At 35.8% G+C, this 20093-nt stretch overlaps 2 protein-coding genes across 8 annotated transcripts in view; both read left to right on the top strand.

Annotated features, from left to right (window-relative positions):
* The window catches only part of LOC144973197 (zinc finger protein ubi-d4 B-like), a 34126-nt gene extending 14355 nt beyond the window's left edge, over positions 1-19771 (top strand). For all 6 annotated transcript variants that reach the window (XM_078915344.1, XM_078915345.1, XM_078915346.1 and 3 more), the window contains 4 exons: positions 3894-4037; positions 7843-7955; positions 18435-18516; positions 18882-19771. In XM_078915344.1, the coding sequence (XP_078771470.1) occupies positions 3894-4037; positions 7843-7955; positions 18435-18516; positions 18882-18949 (407 nt within the window). In that variant the 3' untranslated portion in view covers positions 18950-19771. The remainder of the gene's footprint in view (positions 1-3893; positions 4038-7842; positions 7956-18434; positions 18517-18881) is intronic.
* Positions 14059-16649, top strand: LOC144973198 (uncharacterized). Of its 2 annotated transcripts, XM_078915351.1 has the most exons (3): positions 14059-14195; positions 15255-15400; positions 16127-16649. In XM_078915351.1, the coding sequence occupies exons 2-3, from the start codon at positions 15275-15277 to the stop codon at positions 16520-16522; spliced, it is 522 nt and encodes a 173-aa protein (XP_078771477.1). In that variant the 5' UTR covers positions 14059-14195; positions 15255-15274; the 3' UTR covers positions 16523-16649. The 2 variants fall into 2 exon arrangements, with proteins under 2 accessions (XP_078771477.1, XP_078771478.1); XM_078915352.1 differs by lacking the exon at positions 14059-14195 and having other exon boundaries at positions 15156-15400.
* Positions 19772-20093: the final 322 nt, after the last annotated feature.

Below are 20093 nucleotides of genomic sequence, written 5' to 3' on the forward strand. Positions count from 1 at the left end.
CAAAGTAATACTTGACGTAATACTTGAAATACTGATCATTCTTTTTACAATTGATTTGATGACAGTCTAGCTTTTTTAACAATTTCAATAGCCTGTTTTGTTGCATTTTTTGTGCAAGTTATTGCATTTTACAAACTGACTAATCACTACTTTTATATATACTATTTCAATGCATTTTGTCACTAATATTCACTGGAGAGGATGTATCCACTAACCTTTCTTTTCTTATCTTTGATCTGCTTTTACATTTACAACGATAGCATTTTTTGTAAAGGTTTTCTTTTGAATATCAACAATAATATACAATAATTGTCAGCAACAGAAAAATATTAAAAGGATAAAGATGAAAGAAATTTTAGAAAATAAATATGTTGCAGCCTCTTCCAATTCTTTACTTGTTTGCATTAAGCATTTTGTCACCGATGCATTGGCTTCAAAGTTAAGATTTAGAGTTGGGTGGAACATTGTGAGGAATTAAAAGAGAATGTTTAGTACCATCTACTCCTTTATATATATTTATACGAGGAGGTTGATACCTAGTCTCGTATTTAGAGTGCTCGATAATATTGATTAGATCATATATAAAATTGGAGAACGAACTCAAATTGCTAGCCAAAATGGTCATTTCAATACTATCCATATCTCGTCAGTCGTCGGAATGGAGGAATAGAAGGCCCTTAGCTTGACTTAGAAGTTGGTTTATATTCGTTTCCTTGTTATTGTTAGCTGGTGTTTTGACCTTTTGTTGTTGGTTGGGCTTGTATATGCTCTTGTAAGTGTGTGCGTGTCTGGTATGGTGATATGCATACATCAGTTGGGGGGGGGGGGTGGTAAGGAAGGGGGGAAGGTGTTTACAAGGGAGGGGTGAAAGGTTTCGGGGTTTTTTAAGGGGGCGAGGAAATCATGTGCTGGTGCAGAGGGTATTTATTTTTTCTTTTGTTTTTTTTTATCTTGAATTTATTTGAGTGTCTGCATATTGTCGTAAATTCTGATCTTTTGTTTTTGGTGTTTGTGGTTATGTAAGATAAGAGTATTTCTAATTTTTCTGTGAGACACAGGTTGCATGGTAATGTTCCGCATTGGTGGGGGTTGCGAACACAACTGGACAATCTTGATTTCCTTATGAAATTGTACTCTTGTCTCACAACGACAGGCAGATGCAGGACAAAACAACTCTCCTCGCTACAATGTCAGCAAGCACAAATTTCAAAATCAATTGCAGGAAGACAAAGGTGATGAAGTTTCACCCAAACATCAGTCATATTGAGTGGAAGTGGAGAGCTTATCAGAGGGGAGTGGGAGTCATCTACCTTCTAGGGAAGTGTGGTGGACAAAAAAGGGGGTACAGACCGAGAATGTAACATCTAGGATAGATAAAGCCTGAGCAGCCTTCATCTTGCTGAAAAACATTTGGGCTTCAGAAGTTAGCCATTTTCAACACAGATATTAAGTCAGTTCTCTTTTTTGGATCGGAAATATGGAGAACAGTAGTAACTATACTAAATAAGATACAAACATTTCTGAAATCGTGTCCGAGGTAGATCAGCAACATAAAGTGGCTAGAGAAGATAACAAATGAAGAGCTGTGGCAATATGCAGGACAGGTGATGGTTGAGCAGCAGATCCAACCAAGCAAATGGGGCTGGATGCAAATGACAGGTTCTGCTATCAAACCCTTCAGGGGAAAGCAAAGTATCAGCTGGACGCTCTGCACTTAGGTTGAACTGAAGGAGGTGGGGACAACACATAAGGAACTAGAGAGAGCAGCCCAGAATCATGTCTGATGAGGGAGTGTCATTGATGGCATTTGCTTCTGGGGGAGCGAAAGGCCTAAGTAAGTAAATGTAAAGAATAGACCCAGGTGCCAGCAACAAAATTACTCTGGATAATAGACTGTGAGTAATCTGAAATGAAATGACTTATATGATACCTGAATAAGAAAAGTATCCTAAAACTCCAAGCAAATCACAACATTCTTATTGATTCAGATCAGTTCTAAAAGAATAGGTCTTGCTAACCACAGCAATCAACACGCTTGAAGTAATGCAAAAGGTCGGTAAGAGGTAACAAACGCATCTTGTAGACTTAAAATTCAGCAAAGCATTCAATGGATATGCACATCGACTTCTGCCATTCAAGCCTGAATGAGTTGGCATAAGAAATATCACTCAATGTTGGGATCAAACTTCCGTAATGCAGTATTCGCAAACTCAGTTTGATTAAGATAATCTGATGTTCTCACTCTAAATGATGTCAAACATCTCTTTTGACATCTCGTATTCAATCATAAACTTAGCAACAGAATAATTAACATTTATGACTTAAATTTAAATGTTTTGTTTCTCTTTTTTTTGTTTTTTTCTTATTGTTCATATGTTCATTGTTCCTTTTAAAAAAATTTAATTTAAAATCAGTTCCTTTAAAGGTTTCGAGTCTCTCCAGTTTATTCTTCCAACTTAGTTTTCCTCCTCTCCCCCACTTTTCATTTTCATTAATGATACTTGGATTTCAGTCTTTTTCCTGTTAAGTCGTGGACATGGAGGAGTGGGATTATTGTGCTTTAGTTTAAAGTTGTCCTCCATTTCTCATTGACTTTTTCTGTTCATTTGTGGGTAACTACAATTTCATAAAGACTACATACGTGTGTTTATTGTCACCAATCTGTATCACATTAGACCAATTTGTTGGGAGTTTCTTCTTTTTCTTTTCATATGTCTCAATTAATTTTGATTAGCCTTTTACTTAACACTGATACATTATTAACGCAGGCCTGTAAATCTTCCGACTATTGTCAGATTTCTGACAGTACGATTTTGCTCTATATATTCTGTAAAGTGCTAATATTTTTATTTTTTAAAAATTAATAGTAAAAATAAAATTCGTAACGTCAAAGAACAGAACCAACAAAAGAGAAAATAAAGGTTAAATTTCATTCCTCGAAAAAGGCAGAAACTTTTTATTTGTCGCACCAAAGACAAAACAAAACTAGACCATCTCAAAGTTAGCTATATTATTATGCCACCTACACACTCCGCTAGACGTGAGTGTATCCACTGCGTGCCTACCTACTGTGCCACAGGCAGCGAGAGAGGATCGCCGCAAGTTCGCGTGAGTCATCTAACACATACCTAGTCAGTAAATAACTAGCCCGCACGTCGTGTGTCGTGACCGGGCTGTTTCTCTCTATTTTGCTACCGACACACATGCATTTCTCCGTCTTTCTTTTCTCCTTCCAATGGTCTCATTGTTAACCGGAAAAAAAAATAAGTTGAAATAATTATTTTTCTTCGAAATATTTATATTCTTCTTTGAAAGCTGTCAGCGGAAGCATTCTTTCCTCACGACCGTGACTGTTTTAATTTTTCTCTTTTTCCTTCTTCACACAAAACCACAACACCACCTCTTCTTCTTCTTCTTCTTCTTCTTCTTCTTCTTCTTCTTCTTCTTCTTCTTCTTCTTCTTCTTCTTCTTCTTCTTCTTCTTCTTTTTCTTCTTCTTCTTCTTCTTCTTCTTCTTTTTTTAAATAAAAGAATTAATCCAAATAAACGAAAGGATCAGCTTAAAAATTTAACACAAAAAAGAATGGGAGCGAAGATACGCAGCTTCTCGTGTCAATCACTAGATACACAGCCTTCAAAAAGGTGGGAATTGTTCTCTTCCTTTCATTTTACAACTAACTCAGACCTTGGCCCAGAAATGTGGGATTTTTTTTTGTACCATAAAATAAGGACCTCTATAAATGAGTTGGGGAAAGTGACAGGATTGACTAGTCAATTGACATGTCATATCTGTGTTATTAATTAATCCATATTTTTGTCCTGTTGGTCTATTTCCAATTTTTTCACCAACCATTTACAGGCCTGTTAACGATTGATTTCATTCACCCATTTCAGTGACAAAGGCCCCTCCTACACCAGTGGAGCCACAGAAAGTATCAGCAAACAACTACTGTGACTTTTGTCTGGGTGATGCCACAGAAAACAAAAAGACCAAAGTAGCAGAGGAACTTGTCTCTTGCAGTGACTGTGGTCGCTCTGGTAAGAAAATCATTTTGTTGCATAAAACTGGTTTTATTTTTAGAATGATTGACATGATGTGACATTATGGTTTGTTTGTTGTTTTCCAAAAAACACACACCACATTACTTAAAAGTTTCATTATATTTCCCATATTAAAATCAGCTACCTTTACTTGATTTTTTAATACACTTTAGCAATAAAATCTCGAACAGGAATATCTGCATATCTCGAAATCATGGAAATCTCAAACTCGATACAATTCCCTGTTTTAATCCCTCTATTTTGTTAATATTGGCAACACGAAAATCTCGAACACTTTCCAAGGCCAACACGGAAATCTTGAACAAATTGGACATTCCCATGCACGTCCATTGAATTTTTTTTCTTTTTGCGAATTGTTTGTGTTGAACAGAAATGAAAGATGCCATCACTCTCCACTGCTGTTTATTTCTTCATAAAATCGGATCACTTAGTTATACTGCTGGAACCGAGCAAGTGACTGACAACAGCAGCTGCATGCTGTAAAATTGGCTACCTGGACGGGGATTTCCCTTTTTGAGGGGTTAAGACACAAAGTATTGCATTTTCGTGATGTAATATAACACCATATCTAGATGACCACTTACATTACAATAATATGAACTTATGGAACAGACAGTACTACTGTCACTTGTTATGTTGGTTCTTTTTTCGTTTTATTGTGATTATTCTGATAGGTTTTATAAGCAATTTAAAATCCCTACTATTTAAAAATATTTTTGTTGTTGTGCGGACAATAAAAAATTCAAATCTTTAAAATCAGACGTTGGATTCCGAAACTAATTAATGCTTTGTCTTGTCTTAACATTTTTACACACAGTAAAACATTAATTTCCCGGTTCAACACATTTTAACTACGTTTTTAATGGTCATAAATGTAATGGGCTGGACATAAGGTATGTTCTCTTCATTTGTATTTTGTATTGTATTTAAAAGATATGGAGATAAGTGGATTAAACAATTTAACACACTCCTAAAGAACATATAAAGCAATATATTGTGTGTAGGTTTTACTTCACTATTCCAAATAGAAACAAAACCATCGTCATTACACCAAACACCAACACCATCACAGTGGCGTAGTAGATAATACAAGCAATGAATATGGTAGAAAAAGGCATTCTACTCTCTCTCTCTCTCTCTCTCTCTCTCTCTCTCTCTCTCTCTCTCTCTCTCTCTCTCTCTCTCTCTCTCTCTCTCTCTCTCTTACACACACACACACACACACACACATACATACATACATACACACATACAAACGTAAAAGACAGGCTAAGAGAAATGCATCACATTCACACTACACATAATTCATATCACTGACAACAACGATATAACATCAACAGCTAGTACAGATAGTATTCCACAAAGGCAAGTTTGACTGGGGAAAATAAGAAGAGGGGGGGGGGGGAGGGAGTACTGAAACATAGCCAAGATAGAGAAAATAATAGTGGCACCTCCTAGGAATTTACAGATATTTAGACATCATTCTCAATATTCACAGGGTACAAGTAGTGCAGCTGGTGAATAAAACCTTCCCACATCAATCAACAGAGACATGAATGAAACAAACCCATTCATTTCATATTTCTTAAATCAGTAACAGATGTCTTTATGAACTATTATTGTAGGGCTACTTGCAGAGAGAGAGAGAGAGAGTGTGTGTGTGTGTGTGTATATATATATATATATATATATATATATATATATATATATATATATATATATATATATATATATATATATATATATATATATATATATACGTTCCTGTACTACAATAAGTATGACTTCTTCACTCCTTTACCATATTCGTGGGAACTTTTAATGATAAAACAGTAGAATTGGTGTAGTAAAGTGTTCCATGGTCAGTGGGGAGTTCAGGAAATGATTACGACATTTTTACATTGTGTAACTGGTCCAAATTCATCACCCACGATAGCCTAGACATCTCATAGACTGCTAGATATTCCCAGTGAAATTTGATACCCCACCCCTACACTTGTTACATATTTGTTGAACTGAATTAACATTAGCGCAACAGAAAGTAGACAGTTTGTACTATGTACTATTGTGAATAATAATAAATTGCAACGTCTGATTATTGTTGTAGGGATTCCAGAAACATTTGATTTAAATGATAAATGGAGTGAAAATGTGAGTCTACTTTGCTGTCTTCCTGAGAAAGAATTATACTGATGATACCTATGATATTTAGTCCACTGTGTGAGGGGGATTTCAATCTATAACATGAGTGATATGGGTTTACATTTAAGATAATTGTCACTTGGCTATGCCATTATTTATCAGACCAATTAGACTACTTGCTTCACTGACTGCAGGCACGTGCCATACCAGAGCGCAGGTAAAGTGAAGGAGAGTAGTGACCTCTTGACCTAGCATCTCAACTAAGTGATCCGCTGGTAAACCACTGTGTCTCCCATAGCGTTAAGTGTCAGTCAATGTGTTACGCGTGCATGTGTGTGCCATATATGTGTGTGGGTGCGCATGCTGAACTGAGGGGGAATGGCGAAGCATGTTTAGCCAGGGTCTTACGCACACCGCCTATCACTCCATCGACCTCTTTTATTAGACGGTGTTACCTCGTGTTCCAGTACCATAGCAAACTGACCAGTACCGTTGGGACAAGACTAGTAAGGCAGTGATTGCCTTAGGCCGTAACTGTTATGTATTAAAATTACACAAATGATTAGGGGTGGGGAAGATGGGGTGAGGGCATTATCATAGATGATACTGTGTGAGGGCAATGCCATTTCTCTTTAGTCCGCTATGGGTGAAGGTGAGAGGGAAAAGCATTAAGTTAGGAGTGATAGAGTATGAATGTGTAATCCACAATATGATATTTTGTTAAGCACATTTCTGTAATTGAACAAGACAAGACGCACTAAACGCAACACCAGTGAAAACTCTCTTCATAGTTGTGTAAAAGATGGCAGATAAAAGGAAATTGAATTGTCTCACTCTCGACTCTTTACATAGTTCACAATAAATGGAGTAATCATTATAATGTGACTTTTATCAAGACCACCCACATTTACCTCCCTCATATTCGTATTCTTTGTAAGAAATATTGCAGTGCCCTCCGTACTAAAGTCACAACAAGATCTTGACAGCCTCAAAACTCTGGCCCAGGACCTTGGCCAAGGGTTATATTGCAGTGTCCTCCGTACTAAAGTCACAACAAGATCTTGACAGCCTCATAACTCTGGCCCAGGACCGTGACCAATGGAAACAACAACACTGATGGAGAGAGCAGCTATACTCATCGACTATGACATAATCAAACAATTCTCAGCAATCATCAATCGGACAGCGTGGCTCAGCAGTACTGTCTTTGCTTCCTACCCGAAAGGTACCGAGTTCGATCGCCGGCCGCTGCGCTGTGTGGCCTTGAGCAAGTCACCTCGCCCTAGCTTAATTTGCTGCGCTGCATTGCGGATGATGCCTGGGTTATTCCAGTCTTCCCTTGGAATAGACCCTAGAGAAAAATTTCCCCTATGGGATGAATAAGGGAATTTTATTTTTTAAATTTATTTATTTTACTACTATTACTACTATCCTTTGTAAAATACTCAACACGGAAATCTCGAACAAATAGGCCCGGTCCCGACTTGTTCCGTGCTCGAGTGTTTTTTTTGTTTGTTTTTTCAATTTTACAAGTTAGTGCCAGCTTATTTATGAAATGAAAGGATAACTGTAAGAATTTTCTATTAAGAGTCTTGAAGTGTTTTATTAATGATATTACCTTCTTTTTTTTTTCTTTCAGGTCACCCTACTTGCCTGCAGTTTACAGACAACATGATTATTTCGGTCAAAAAATATCCCTGGCAGTGCATTGAATGCAAGTCTTGTGGTCTATGTGGCACCTCTGACAATGATGTAAGGAATTCATATTTTAATAATATCAGCTGCTGTTTTTACTATTCCCAGAGTGCTGCATGTGATTTCCATTCTTCTTCTTCTTCTTCTTCTTCGTCTTGTGGAAACCTCCAATATTGTCGAGGATCACTCCACAGTTTGTAGTGTTTTACATTTTAAACTTGCTAAAACTCTGCACATAATACTAATTAAAAAAAAAAAACAAAAAAAAAACATAGATTAAAAAGTCACGTTGTGAACTCTAGCAATCGCGTGAAGGCATGTTGGCAACCGTTTTCAGCCACTTCAGCTGGGAGGCTATTCCATAGTCGGGCAGTGGAAGGGAAAAACGAATACATGTGGGCGTCTGTTTTTGATGTTGGGATGGTTACTCTTGCTGTGTGTCCCCTCGTATTTCTTGTGCCGATATCTTTGATGTCGTTTGGAAGTTTAAGGCACGAATTTTTGTAGTAGATCTTGTGGAACAATTTAAGTTTATCTATCTTTCTTCTCTTTTCCAGAGGTTCAAGGCCAATCCGTTGTGATATTTCAGACGCACTTGAGAAAGGATCGAATGTGTTTGTGATGCGTCTTGCTGTTTTTCTTTGGATGTTTTCTAAGGTGTCGATGTTTTTCTTTGTATATGGGTCCCAAATTGAGCTGCCATACTCCAAAATTGGTCTAACAATAGTTTTAAAAGCAAGGGTTTGAGTTGTGATTGGGCATCTTTTTAAATTGCGGGTGATGTAAGCGCTTGTTTGATTTACCTTTGAAGCCAGGTGACATATGTGGTCATTCCATTTGAGGTTTTTAGCAAACTCAATGCCAAGGTATTTTGCTGTCTTTACATGTTCCAGGTTTTGACCATGAAGTTGGTATTCAAATGTAATAGGTGCTTTCTTATTTGTGATGGTTAGAACATTGCACTTTGATACGTTAAATTCCATTTGATTTATTGTTTCCCATTCTTGTAATTTAGCTAGATCGTCATTTAGTGTTTTGCAGTCGTCTGTTGTTCTTATCTGATTATATAATGCTGTGTCGTCAGCAAAGAGGCGCACTTTTGACCTTATACCTAGTGGAAGATCATTTATGTACACTAAAAATAGGACGGGCCCAAGGACTGAGCCCTGAGGTACGCCCGATGTCACCATCCCGATAGTGGAAGTCTCGCCGTCGACAAGAAGTTGTTGGGTGCGATTGTCCAGGAAAGTTGCAATCCATTGTAAGGTTTTGTTCCTGATACGAACGTCATACAATTTCTGGATTAACCGATGGTGAGGAACCTTGTCGAAGGCCTTGGCAAAGTCCAGTAGTACTAGATCAATTTGACCACCTTTATCAATAGCAGCTGACAGATCATGTGTTAATGATAGAAGTTGAGTTTGACATGAGTGGTGCTTCCTAAATCCGTGCTGTTCATCACAAAAAATACTGTTAGTTTCGAGATATTCAGTTATTGAGGATCTCACTATATGCTCCAACAGTTTGCAGCAAATGCAAGTTAATGAAATTGGACGGTAGTTTTGAGCCCTGCTTCTATCACCTTTCTTATAGATGGGTTGGACAAGAGCGTGCTTCCAAACAATTGGTATGTCTCCCGTTTCAAGAGAGAGTTTGAACAAATGTGTGAGGGCAGGTGCAAATTCGTTACTCAATATCTTTAAGAGACGGGATGGTATTTTGTCTGGGCCACATGCTTTCTTTGGATCTAGAGTGGTGAGGAGTTTGGAAACGCCCTCTACTGTCACATTGATTTCGGCCATAGTGTTGGAATCGTTTTCTTCGCCTTGTAGTTGTTGAGTGGTAATTTTGGTATGAGCTTTTGAAGCAAAAACAGAGCAGAATTGGTTATTAAGTATGTCTGCTTTTTCCTTTGCATCAGAGTATAATACACGATCATGCTCAAGGGGCGCTATACCAACCGAATCGCACCTCCTACTTTTTATAAATTTCCAGAGCTTTTTGTGTGAGTCTTCACTGACAAGTTCCTTAACATGATTATGATAGGCCTTTCTACTCTCTTTTTGTGTTTCTTTTTTCAGTCGGGCGTAATTGTACCAGTCTTTCTTACTGTTGGACTTTCTCGCTCTGCTCCATGCCTTTTGTTTCCGTCTAGATAATCGTTTGACTGTGGTGTTTATCCATGATTGGTGAAATTTCATTGAGCTTTTCTTCATTGGTACATGTTTGGTCATCATTTTGTTTAGGTGGTCGTTGATGGCAGTCCAAACATCCTCAGTGCTTTCTAGATGTTGATTAATTATGTTTTCACTAAAAAGACGTGTTTCTGTCCGCATTTCGGCGATATTTGCCTTTTTCCAAATAGTAATAGGGTGTGATTTTTTTGTGATTTTGTTTGCTTTGATAGTGCTTTCCGTGATGAGGATGTCATGGTCACTAATGCCTGGAATGGTTGTACACTTGACAATTAAATTTGGTCGATTTGTGATAAATAAGTCGAGGATATTTGTACCCCTTGTTGGATTTTTGTTTATTTGACTAAGGCCAAAATCTTGCAATTTGTTAATAAATGCTTGGTTTATAAATGAAGGATATTGGTAACTGATTATTTTTCTTGTTCCCAATTGATATCAGGTAGGTTCAGGTCTCCGCTTAACCAGAGTACATTTTCGGGTCTAGGCTATCAATACAGCGTGTTATCTCAGTCATTTGTTCCATAGTTGAGTTTGAAGGTGTTCTATACATAGCGCCCACAGTGAGTAGGCCTTGTTCTGTTTTGATATTTACGATCACCGATTCTGATTTTGTTTGAATGTCAAGCTTTAATACTGAGAGGTTCGTTGTTGTTGCAACCAACACCCCGCCATACCTATCTTCTCGGTCTTTCCTGAACACGTTGAAATGTGTCTCTGGTGGGAATATTTCACTGTCCTTTATTTCGGAATGTAGCCATGTTTCAGTACCTATGATGATGTCTGGTTTTATGTCTGGTATCAATTTCCAAAATTCCGGTAGTTTTAGAATTATACTTTGAAAGTTTATGGTCATAGTTCTAAACATGTTTCTCGGTTCACCATTACGGTCACTGTTAGTTTGCTTGTTTGCTATATTAAGCGTTTTATGATTTGAGTTGATTTGGTGATTGATTCTTTTTATTTCATTTGGCCTCATATTGACCCTTCTTCCCCCGTTTGTTGTTATTGTCTTATTTTCACAAGCCACGTTCTCATGTTTACTTAAGTCCTGCATCCCATCAAAATGATCAGGTGTTGTCATTATGGTTTGTTGATATGTTGATGTGTCGTTTACTATTGGCATGTTGTTGTGTCGTTGAGTGGTATGTTGATCAGAGACCTTGGGCACCGTTGTGTGTTATGTACTTTGAGTGCTCTATTAGTATGAAAGGGCGGTGGTCTGTGACCTATTTGAATATTTATTTTTCTTCGTTTCCGCACACCACCACGACTTGGTTGTAGCCGCTGGCTATTACTGCTATTATTGTTACCGTGATACCAAGACGATTCTGTGTCATTCCAGTAAATGTTGTCGTAATAAGGATAAAAATAGATATGGCACATCGTGACTAAAAATCGTAACGTAAGTGTAAATAATAAATGGCTAGTACAATACTTCAAACAATGGGATCTACACCACTAAAATGTTAATTTATCTAAAAATCCTCTTATGAATTTCCAAGAAATATATATCACAATGTAGAATAAAACTTTATTAAAACGACTGTATAAAAATATTCCAGACTTTTGTTTTAGAAATCAATAAAAATCACACAATTCGGGAGAGAAATAACAACACGGCTGCCGGTTAGGCGAACTACACACTTGTCTCTAGCTCAGTCTGCCAGCTTATCAAATTTTCCTAATTTGTAAATTATTTGCAGTTCTCTGATCATTACTGCTGTTCTAGATATTTAAGCCTTTCTGCCTTATTCTGCTCTTATTCATGGCTCACAATATAATTTTATTCACTTTCAGTTTAATGGAGGTTTGCAATTTTGTATACAATTGGGTGTGATCTCTGAGGTCACTAACCTTGCTCAAAGGCCTGTAATTTATCTGTCAATTAAGAAGAGTTAGTTATTTTTTTCGTACTTTTTTTACCTACAATATCAACCTTGAGATTTCCCATAACAGCTTGCCCACGATCACCAAGAACCAGGAGAAAATAGGATAGCATGAGTTTGAACCACAGAGAAAAAAGCAGTGGTATTGCCTACAAATGCTGATCTGATGCAGCTGTGAGAGGATAGTTCAAGAAGAGTCAAGCGATCAATGCACTGACTTTGTGCCCGAATTTTATAGAGCAGGGAAAGATGAATGTAGAGTGATAAATTTTCAAGCAAGCAATGACTAACTTTGTCGTTTCAAGACAGCATTATTTTCAGTTGAAACTGCCACTGTGGATGGTCGCAAAAAATACAGCCATAGTCAAATGCTATATCTCCTCCCTCCCCTCCACACAAGGCATTATTGGTTGCTTCACTACAACAACAATTCTCCACAATGACATTTTTACTGGTTTCAACATTGTCGTTTTCGAGAGGTTGGATTGTATTTATGTAGACATGGATGCCAGATCTCCATCAGTTGTTGGCATGGTAGTGTTTTCAAGTTTGTGAACGATTGTCTTTCATTATTGTGGCACCGTAGTCAGCTGTGCTTTTTTTTTTGGTGGGGGGGGATATGTTTTTATTATGATTATTATTCATTTTTTTCATCTCTGATGCTGTCAATCATGACATACCTCTCTTCTGATTGGCAAGATAACTGCCAGTAGTTTTGTGTTTTTCTGTTTGTATGTCAAGTAATATGAAGCATAGAATTGATATATAGACAACTCTTTTATCAACATGATGTCAAAGACCCATTCATTTTTGCTAAACAACGTTAGTAATTAAAGATTTCGTATATAGGCATAAGTTTTAACTGAGCTGGTTATATCGACATTGCAATCTATCGATATTGTCAAAAATTGTTGGTTTTTTAATATAACTTATAATTGACTAAGGATATCCTATTGTGAAGTAAAACACAACAGTCAATGAAAATACTTATATCCTGCTATTAGGTAAAATAAAAACCAATGAAAATCCAAAGACATCCCATGAGGTTAGTGCTGAAGTCTAGTCCTGAACGACCCAAGTGTTTCTCTATTGATACTGGGAATTCCTGTTATTACTTTGCTTTCATCAAATAGGTAATTGAGAAATGCTCCCCATCATCCTTACTCAATGCTCACCACAATCACCTCTGTGCGACACTGTCTACCTGTTTCACAAGCTGCCTGGAAAATCCCATGCTCTCAGTCTAGGACAGAGATATCTCTTATATGCAGTAGGGTTGCTCAGCTCCTCAGGTCAAAATAATCGATATCCAGTCTAGATACTGCTCGACACTAGTTAGGTATCAGTCAAAGCCATTGTTGCCGATGAAAAGAATGCTTGAAGTAGAGTTAGTTGAGGTGGATACCCTATTATTGGAACCAGTTTTCGACTATGCCGCTATAGCAGCTATCAAAACCCTCCACTGCTGTACACATCATTCTGAGAGCGCTTCTTTATTTGACTCCATTGCCAGTGCTGAGGACAGGATATGTAAAATGTAGTCTAAACCCGTCTCTGAGTAAGCGAGTGAGACCGATATTTCGGTCATTTTGGTCAACTTCACTGCTCCATTAAATAAAAACCATCAAAGTTATGACAATGAAACTTTGAGCAAACGAAAGTGCTTTCTTTTATCTTTCGTTTCATGGTATTTTTATTTTGTTAAAAGAATATTTACATTTTCAAAATATTTTTTACAATATGCATACTTTCACGGCCAAACGCGCACAGAAAATCGTGGTCCAGAGCACCTACTGCTGTTTAAAGTCTTGGCAACAAGCGCCGTGGAATCATATTCGCATGAGAAGTGTATGTTTTTGTTGTCGAAATATCACTCTTTCTAGTGGTTCACGGGCTAATTTCTAAGTTGGCTACAAGTGGGCTAAAATCTCATTTTAATTTTTCAAATAACAAAAAAATGCATTTTTACTGGAAAAATCGGAAAACCCTTACCATCATATTAAAATTCAGCCTTTTTTCTTTATAATATCAAAAAATCATAATGATACGAAACCACGGCGCTTGTTGCGTCAATTTACAAAACAGCCGGTCGAAGCCACTTTCTTTTTCTACCGTACGCCATTACTGCAATGTGTGTGTAGCTACTGCTCTCACATTTTTTCATCGTTATGGCGACTTCACGGTCTGAAACTGCCAACATCTTGCACAACTAATTGGTAAGTGTTACTATATATTGTTTTCAGTCATGATTTGAAAAGTTAATAGATAAATATTAGTTTATTTTGATTTAATTGCCCAAGTCACTGTCATCGAGTCATCACTGCCATCCGTCGATCAACCGGTCACTTTCTAAAGTTTGTTTATTTTCTTCAGTTCCGTCAATTCACAGTCTGACTATCGAATTTGTATTTTCAAAATTATATTTCAATTTATAGCCTATTGATTTGTTTCTCTTTTGTTTATTTTAACTGATATATTAGCTGGTGTTGATGCGTTTTTCTCGTATTCTGAATCAGAATGGCTGCCAAGAATATGCATGGTCTTATTTCAGTTTTCTGATCGAAGTGGACTAGTCCATTATATAGAATGGGGGTTGTCATAGATTATAAATTGAGTTTTGCTTTTCGATTTTAAGTTATCAAAGGTCTCCCATTGAGATTTATTGTATTATTTACCGACCAAAAGAGTTATCAAAGACACTGGCAGGCACAAGTTCATCATTTAATGAAAATATTTTGAGATACGTACCCCGTATTTTAGCTCATTAACCTTAAGCAGCCTGTTGATTTGGAACAGTCCAAAGCTGTTGATATATTAGACATTTTTTCTATTAACCTTTTAGATTATTAAATTATTAGTTCTTTAAACTTCTACTTAGCTAATAATAATGTAGGCATTGTTTTAGTCATTGATATTGATAATGATATTTGCATTCATAGTTTTTGGGTTTTTAAAAAAGCCCCCCCCCCCCCCCCCCCCCCCCCCCCCCTTCTCTCTCTCTCTCATATTTTTTTCTCAGCCAACATGCTATATTCTTATTTGATTTATTATGTACTTTCAAATGGAATAAGAACATTTTCTCTTGCATCTATTTTACGGATGATATATATATTATATTTATTATATAGCTGGGTTTTCGGATTGATTTCCTAAGCAGAATGTGCTTATATCTGATGTCATGATTGGATAGTCTTATTTTGATATTTTAATCTACATGTGAGGTCTAGGAAGAAATTGTCATAAACATTCATTTATCTTTTTTTCTTTCACCACAGCGGATGATAGCTACCATGCCATGTTTAAAAGGTTTACCAGAGAAGGAAAGGGAAGAAGACCTGATGCCAATCCACCAACCCTCACCAATCGAGTGCTTGTCCAGCTGTGGGATATCATGCTGTTCAGTGGCCAAGAACAGAAGATGGTATGTTACACCTACTCTTATGTCATACCCAATTTTCCTGTCATGTGTGTTTAAGAATGTTGCTATGGTATGGATAGTGAAAGTACCGTCTTTTTAGCACAAATACAAAACATTTATAAAACACTTATTCGAAGTAAACAGCATGACTGGTTTACAATTTGTTTAACTAATTACTGTTTTTAAGTTGATCCCGTCTTGATGTTTAAAGTATTTATTTAGCTTAATAGAGGAGAAACTCAACAATTATATTATTGTCATTGAAGCTTCTCATTTGTTTTGTCTTTTCTCTTTTGCGTTCAAAGCTTCATGCAGCATGTTTTGATAATTGAATGGTGTACATTTAACTCATAAGATGGGGTACTCCTCCCTTTAGGTGCTTTACAACTTGCAGACAAAGGCAATGGAGGTTTTCTGAATTTAATGTTCGATAAGGAAAATATTTTCAAAGTGCCTTTTGTTGAGGGCAGGCTGTCAATGTGTCATGTAGACGCAGGTTAGTAAACGTGTTCTAATTGGTCGGTAACAAACGATCTAATTCTAATAACAGCAAAAAATTGGGGATCAGAGGTCAATGTTGCTATCCAGGGGTGTCGTTATCCAGAGGTTGTACTGTATTATAAAAATTTAATGGTATCAGTAGACCCTATTAATGGCTTTTTTTGTCATGTGTGGACTTATCAATTTTTCATTGTTTCATGCAATTGTATGATTTTTTTTCTCTTGAAGGTACAAGACTGGTTTGGCTACCTCTACAGTGACCATCCTCTTTTGCAAGCATCATGTGATCGGCTACGCAGCATAATGTCCTCTGCATATTCAAGAGCTTTTCAATTGGTGGATGGTCCTCAGGATGTGTTCAGGGAGTATTTAGATAATGTTTTTGACTTTAATTTTATTTCAGATGTTTTATCAGCAGCTCATATTGACAGGAAAATTTTGTTAGGAGACCATGAAGACTTCATAAGACCAAATGACTTCAAACTTTCAAATAAAATAGTTTTAGATTTAGAAAAATTTCAAACTTCAGAGAGATTAAACTCCAACTTTACAGCCAACTGGCTTTTCTTTATAATCAGTGGAACTGAACAAAAAGATGGGGATAAAATGTTATCAAGAATTTGATCTTAAGGATAAATAAACTAAAAGCTCAAAAAAAGAAACTCCAATCAAGTAAAAAAATCAGTGCAAATGAATTTGAGCAATTTTTAGAGGAAGAATTCATATATGAAATACAACATTTTTCAGGAAGACAAACTAAAAATTTGATTAGTGCTTCAGTATCAAATGACTTAAATCAAACTCCAATTGAATCTAATGTATGCAAAATTACAAATGCTAAGGAATCTTCTCAGCCAAATTTTGAATTTTTAAAAAACAGAATAGATGCTCTTAAGAAACAACTTGAACTTTCTGATAAAGTGAAAAGGGACAATTTAAAATTAATTGCACGATGAGTTAAAGAGGAGAATAGAGTTGAGTAGAGGTGTCTGCCAAAATAATGAAGTAGATAATTTGCTAGAGAAACTTTTAACATCTCAGAAATAAAAAAAATAATAACAGAAGCAATTAAAGATCAAATTAGATACCATAAAGTTATTAGAAATGTAAAAGATATAAACCTTAGCCTGTCAGTGTCTCATGAAGAATTGGTCTCAAAATTAAAAAGTTTTCTTGGCTAGCAATATTTTTTTCTTGATTCTCATTTCATAATCCATTGTATCACCATGGTATTGGTCTTTTCAAATTTTAACATTTACTAAACTCGTTTTTGCGATATTTTTAGCATTATCTTAGTTAAGCACACCTGTATGTATAATTAAATTCAATCCATTTGTATTTTGTGATAAAAAAATGTATTTAAAAAATTGATTAATAAATGTCATTTTGTTAAACATGACAAAATGAAAGATTTTCATTCTGTTGTTCTGACTTTATTTTATAAATCAGTGTTGTTTTTGTTTTCAGAAATGAATAGAGCTCATTGTCCTCTTTTGATTGATACCAAGATCATCAAGATCGGTTAATAAGTAAATATTTTGGGAGTTTTCAAAATTCTCTACTTTTGGCTAATTTTACTCTTTTCGCGAGCGCGTGCGAAAAATGGATTTTTCGCTCTATTTGAAGTCGTGGAACTGAAAAAGTATGCATCTAAACCTATTGAAAAAAATTGGAGGCATTCACAGCAACATTTTGTCTGGCTCAAATTAATTTTAATGAGTTTGCTTGATTTACGTTCTTGCACTGCTGGTTCAAAAATGAGGGTTTTGGGCCATCTGTACGGGACCGTATTTCGACCTGTTTTTGCGAAAACTCAAATTGTCATAACTTCCTTAAAAATTAAGATATTTAGATGATTTTGGTATCGTTTCACTCAGGACAACTAGTTCTATCAATTGAACAGCTTAGAAATATCATGTGAGAGTGATCTAATTTTGGGTTTAGACTACCTAAATGCATGGCCTTCAGAAACAGACCACAATAACTGACTTTTCAAAGTCAAATAAAATGATATATCATAAATTTCAAAGTCAGCCCTTTAAAGGGTCACCAAATCATCCAGACTTTACCTTGTTGTTGTCTTTTATTTTCCGTTTTTTCCCCTTTTATTTATTATTTTTTTGGGGGGAAGGACTGATATCGACATGGTGGTCCCAATGATCTGATGTCCATATATCCATCCTCGGCTGTATTTGAAATAGGATGTAGATTTAGTCTGAAGACCAAAAGTTTTGTAATTTTCTGCCCGAAACTAACAAGGTTTCATACCTCAACTGCTGGCACCCATGTGTTTGTTCCAGTTGCTTATTTGCTTGCATTATAATTATGGCCTACAACAGAGAACGGCCTCATGCCATATTTTGGCAAACAGTATGATGAGTTGGCTGTTTAACCATGATTTATCATGAATTTAATTCAATACATGCTCATTATTTAGTATGTGTGATAATCAAAGTTGGTAATCTATTGAGGTTTTACTGAATATTTGAGACCATTTTACTCATATCTTACTACATATTTGTTGATGTCTTTACAGGACCAGCTTTTGTTTTGTGACGATTGTGACAGAGGTTACCATATGTATTGTCTTAATCCACCTCTGTCAGAACCTCCTGAAGGTAAGCAAATTGTCAGGCTTATATTTAACCTGCCCATATAATGATTACTAAATTTATGTATTTTAATATAGTCTATTAATGTTTTTCTTTGGGATTACCTCTTTAGTTGGATTTGGTTCATGTTTATTACATATTACTATTATTGACTCTTGTTTTTGTTGTGTTAATTCTTTCAAATGATATCATGACAAACTTTAAAGACATGTCACAAGGTTTAATTTAGGCACAATAGTATTTCACATTATTTATGAAAATAGTAACTCAAAATGCTACTCTCACTCTCAGAGCCTCCACTGACACTGTGTTAGTGTTAATATTATCATAGAATCCCTATTGAGATATGTTCTTATGATTGAATATTTCAGGTAATTGGAGCTGCCATCTTTGCATTGAAGAATTCCATGGAGGCAAAAAACCAGCTGGAATGAATTGACAATGTCACGGTTCAACAGTTGATGTTTTTTTATATTTAATAAATCAATTTCTTTTGATGAATTATTGTCTGTTCAGTCAGCAACAGTTTCTGGGTTCTAATTCTAACTTTGGTTGTTGCTGTAGAATCCATAGTTGGCCGTTTCCCTATTATCGGGAAAGAAAAAAAATGCTATTCGGAAATTTTCTTATTACAAATTTTTTTTTTTTACAGTTTACATATTCTCGCTGCTTATTAATTCTTACTAATCTGGATTTAAAGCATTACCAAAAGTTAGCTGATGGTATCAAAGATCGGAAAAAAATGACAATTACATTTAGAACTGTTTTCTGTATCATTTTCTATTAACACTACTTTTCATTGTATTAATTTCCAAAGCAAATTACGAGATTATTACTTAGTATTGAAATGTGAATCAGGTAGTTCTGTTGACTGTCATAAACTAAATAAGGTACACTTACATAAATGAATTTAGAATAAAGAAAACTGAGTTATAGATTTATTCTTGTAAACTGTTAAGTACATTTACTACACCAAAAAATGTGCTTTCTGCTGGTGGCATTAATACAGAGATCAATTATTGGTTCAAGCTTTTAACTATTATCTCAGATCCATAAACTCATTGTTTCTTCAATTATTATCTCTTGAAGACATCAGACCATGTAACGGAAGATGCTATCAAATTTATCAAGGCATGAATATGTAACCCTTTCTCTTTTTCTTTTTCTTAATGTTGTAATTATTGTTATATAAACATCGTCATGTGTAATAAATATTTTCAAATGTCATTAAACATTAAACAAATTGTTTTTATTCATCTCATACCTTTTGTCATGTCTCATGTTTGTAATATGAGAAGAGAGTTGGGTGGAAGGGGGAGTTTTCGTTCTATTTCTCTATTTATCCTATACTTTCTTTTACTTGTATCTACCTTCAGTTCTGATGTGACTTTGCCATTTTATCTTTAATTATTGTATTCACTTAGATTGTACAGTGGGACCCATTTATAACGGATCTAGTTATATAAAGGGTTTTTTCTCCCTTTTTTCTTTTAGTAAAATTTACTGGCTGTTGCAGGGCCTGCCAAACGATTATAACAGGGGCATTGAAACATAGTTAATATCTCCAAATACAATGCTTAAGC

The sequence above is a fragment of the Berghia stephanieae genome, chromosome 5, assembly GCF_034508935.2.
Source record: "Berghia stephanieae isolate SIO BIC M18660-M18661 chromosome 5, UCSD_Bste_1.3, whole genome shotgun sequence".
NCBI classification, from domain to species: Eukaryota; Metazoa; Mollusca; class Gastropoda; order Nudibranchia; family Aeolidiidae; genus Berghia; species Berghia stephanieae.